Source organism: Vitis vinifera, chromosome 14, assembly GCF_030704535.1.
Source record: "Vitis vinifera cultivar Pinot Noir 40024 chromosome 14, ASM3070453v1".
Taxonomy (NCBI): domain Eukaryota; kingdom Viridiplantae; phylum Streptophyta; class Magnoliopsida; order Vitales; family Vitaceae; genus Vitis; species Vitis vinifera.
In genome coordinates, this window is record NC_081818.1 from 8,992,968 (window position 1) to 8,997,122 (window position 4,155).

The window sequence follows — 4,155 nt, forward strand, 5'->3', positions numbered from 1 at the left end:
GTGGAGCCATTTATCAGATTGAAAAGCTTTTAGATTTTTTATTTTGACAAGAATCATCATGGCCCAAACTCAGCTGCAAAGATCCCAAAACAGTAAATTAGTTTGAAGTAGCATGAAAAGAAATAAAATCTCTGAAAGATCAAGCCACTACCACTGGAATAGTGTTAACCATCAAAAGAAAAATTAAGATATAGAGCACAAGAAAAAGGACTAAACATTGTGTATTGGCAATAAAGTGGAAGGAAATTAAATAAGAAGAAATATACAGATATGAACCTTGAAACCCTCCTTTCCTTGTTTCACTACAACATTAGAAAGATACCTGAAAATCTCTCTCATATTATTGAATTTATCCTCTAGTAAGGCTGGCGCCCATGTGCCCAACCATAAGCATCATGGTTCAGTTGTCCACCATTTGGAAGCAAATTTGGTGGCAAATTATAAACCGGCATGGAGGAAGGATCTGCCATCCCTGCCTGCTGCTGCCCCCCACTGCCGCCAATCCCTGGCGGTGACCCACCACCGCCTCCGCCGCCAGCGAGCTGCTCCTGTGCTGCGCTGCCCGCCTCTTCTTCGTCTTCTAGGGGGAGCCTCTCGTAGGTTGCATTCGAAAAGGTAGCTGCAATCACCATAACTGGACCTGCCGCTATGAGTGAACCCACCACGCTACCACCCACGACCTGAGCTTGACCGCCTGCTAGGTATATGGTTAGTCCAGTGGAGCCTGGTGGCGCTGGTCCCGGTAGGAACGCGCCGGTTAAGGAAAGAATTTCGAATCGGCCATGAAGTGCCATAACTGCACCACCAGGGGCAGAAGGCTGGCGAAGCGTTACGTTCATGACTGTCCCACTTGCGCTGAGCACGCAGACGCCTCGTTGCCGCCTTCTCGCGAATTGGGCTATGCTTTCTGTGATGTCGGAGCCGTTTGCCACCTCCATAACGTGGCTGCGCAGAGCGTTAGGGCTGTCCCTTGTCACAAAAATCGGAGGTTTTGGCTTGTTCTTGGAGCCAGGCGGCCGGCCCCTAGGCCTGCGCGTAGCCACCTCAATTGCACCCTCTCTGGGCTCATCACTGTTTTCTTTTTCCTCTTCTTCCTCTCCTCCGCCTCCGCTCCCGCTTCCTCCATTTTCATTCATGGATATTCCCAGATCTGGTTTCTTCATTGCAGGTGAAGCTGATGAGGTATCTACACCTTGCAGACCCACCTGCCCAGCCCACCACCGGTTCGCCATGTTTCCGATTCAAGCACAAAAAAGATAGCAAGTTACAAAGAAAACAATCAAGAACAGAGAGCTGACGATTCCCTCTCAGATCTTATAATTTGTGATCATCCACTGTCCAAAACCACCAAGACTGAAAAAAACAAAAACGAGGATCAACAAGGGGTTTCGAGGCTTTGAGTCTACTTCAAGTGAAGATGAATCAAACAAGGGGCCACCCAAGTATGATCCAAGCTTATACAGCAAAGAAAAAATACGCAAAATTAAACGCTCTTCAAAAGTACCAACAAAACCCAACCTAACAGTAGACAGAAAACCAAACAGAGATGAAAAGGTAGTAGAAACAGGGAAAAGAGTGAATTGTAGAGAGAGTAGTCCCCCTAGGTTTTCTGGGTCTTAATTATGGTTGTTTGGTTTATGTCAAGGTTTTGGGGAGGTCTGGTTGTTTCTTTGTGTTTTTGCCCTCAAGCCCATCTTTGAGAAATGAGAAGGGGGCCTTGGAAATTAGGGTTTTTGTGGGGTCGCGTGCGCGTGAGTTGGTGGAGAGCACGTCCCTCTCTCGCGTCCCGACATATCAAGTAATCAACGGATGCTAGAGATGAGGAGAAGATTTGAAAAAGTACAAAAAACCCTAATACACAAACCCTTCTACTTTCCTCATATATCACTCTTTACCCCTAATCTTTTCCAAATCCTAATCACCCTCCATTCTCCAACTCTTTCTGCTCTTATTGCCCTCTTTCATTCATGGCATCACAAGACTACTTAATTAACTTTGTCCTTGGTTGGTAACCTGTTGCTTATCTTCCTAGATGTTTATTGCCATTCTCCTATACATTTTAACCAAAAAAAAAAAAAAAGAACTACTGAATATGCTTTCAATCATATTAGAAATCAATATAATTATGTGTCATCCTTATTCCAACCTCGATTAATTTTCATTTTAAGTACATTTTTTTCTTATATAATATCATTTAATCTTTTAAAAAAAAAAAACCACCAAGATTGATTATTTAGTCAACCCAATCATTTCCTCATACACTCCCATGTACAACTCGAGCAACTAATGTTGCTGCTGTAAGCATTGGCTTTACACTATTGTCATGAATTTCATAGCTTAAGTTATAATATTTGTTTTCAGGATTGGAAGTTAATGATTGGGGGGCTTCATCCATATTAAAAACATGCATGCCTCCAAGTGATGGCCCATAATTAATGGGAGACTGTGATCAGTAATTCATAAAAATAAATGAAAGAAGAATTAAAAGTGTGCAACATAAGATAAGGTAATAATAATTTCATTTAATGTAGCATTAGTTTTGAAGATTAGATGTTAAAGTTCTATTTCGTAACTGTTTTTTAAAACAGTTTTGAAAAATAGTTTTTTTAAAACTGTTCTTTCATGTCTTGTAAAACAAAAGTCTTTAAAAATCTAAAATATTTTAAAAATCATTTTTATATCCAATGCCTGATTTTTAATGATTCTATATGCTTATATAATTATTTTATAAAATAATTCTTAGAAAACAAGTGAAAATAACTTTAAAATGTTATCTAAAAATACTTTATTTTTTATTCTTAAGAATAAAAAATAGAAAATAGTTTCTGGTTATTAATTTATTTATTTTTTTAAAAAACAAAAAATATGTTCTAAAAAACTGTTTTCAAACAAACCCTAATAATTTGAGTCTTTTTACACATTAAAAATATGTCCCTCTAAATCAGTGGAGACTGTGATCCAATGAAAAATGAAAGAAGTATTACTATAATTAAAATAACCAAATGTTGTATGCATCTTCTTGAATGAACCCAAAAAAGTGGGGTTTCATTGAAATGTCCCTGAGATCGACTAACTGGGAAGAAGAGTTTCTCATTAATTGTTCCTTTTAATGAATGAAATATAATTTAATTTAATTTCAGAAACAATTCTTTTTGGTGTTACATGCAACTTGGCACGTACTCAGATACTTGCAAAGGGTTGTAAGTCCTAACAATGACATCACCATGCATGTGAATTTAGCAGCAGTTCCTCAACTTTCTCAACAATCAATGCACGCTAACAGTTCCCTTCTTTCTCAACATGTGTCACTTTTCTCACTCCCCAGTCATGACTTTCATTTATGACATAATTAATGTTTTTGTATACAATTCTCTAAGTCCCCAATCCTTATAATCCAGAAGAATTTAAGTACCAAATGATCCGGAGTATGTCATGTACGTTAGTATACTGTTGACCATCTTTCATATACATCCCCCATTAATCAAGTAGCTGGAATCCACCAACTTGCTCTCATATATCTACGCATGCATTTTAGTTGGATAAGGATGCAATAGCCCGTCCCTAGTTCTTTAGTCCAACCTCATGTTTTAGGGAGGTTAAACTTCCACTTAACCCATGACAAAGAACAGTGTGAAGTCAAGGCCTAGCTAGGGTAATGCCTGAGCACTTTGTGATTGAGATGGTCAAGAGAAGAGTCCATGAGTAACAGAATTTATAAGAAAGAAGGGGAAGTATTTTGAAATACAAGAAGAGGTAGGGGTGTCCATGAAGACCACTGACCACCACAATGAAAATTTTAGGTTTTACAGAAAGAGTAATGCTTGTATTTCGAAGAGGGGTGGAGAGGCAAATTCTACTGACCCCCACCATCTTTTCATGCTTTATCATTCATGTCTTCCCTTCCTTTTCAACACCCCACTCCTGGTTTTTCTCTTCCACCATCTTTTCATGCTTCATTTGCTTCGCTTCCTTTCTTATTACCTTCAAAGAAGGAAGCCATAACATTTGTTCCAACAGTAAGTCCAGCCTTCTTTTTAGACTAAATTTGGTTAAAATTGCCTTCCAATGGCTTAATTACTGAATCTTTTCTTGAAAAGATGATTACAATGAGCTTTACAAATTAAAATCCCTTCTTGAAAATACAATTTTTATATG

The 4,155-nt window shown here is 38.6% G+C and overlaps 1 protein-coding gene across 1 annotated transcript; it reads right to left on the reverse strand.

The window, feature by feature from the left end:
• Positions 1-227: 227 nt before the first annotated feature.
• On the reverse strand, positions 228-1,783 carry LOC100244453 (AT-hook motif nuclear-localized protein 19). Its single transcript, XM_002271570.4, has one exon. The coding sequence runs from the start codon at positions 1,230-1,232 to the stop codon at positions 357-359; it is 876 nt and encodes a 291-aa protein (XP_002271606.1). The 5' UTR covers positions 1,233-1,783; the 3' UTR covers positions 228-356.
• Positions 1,784-4,155: the final 2,372 nt, after the last annotated feature.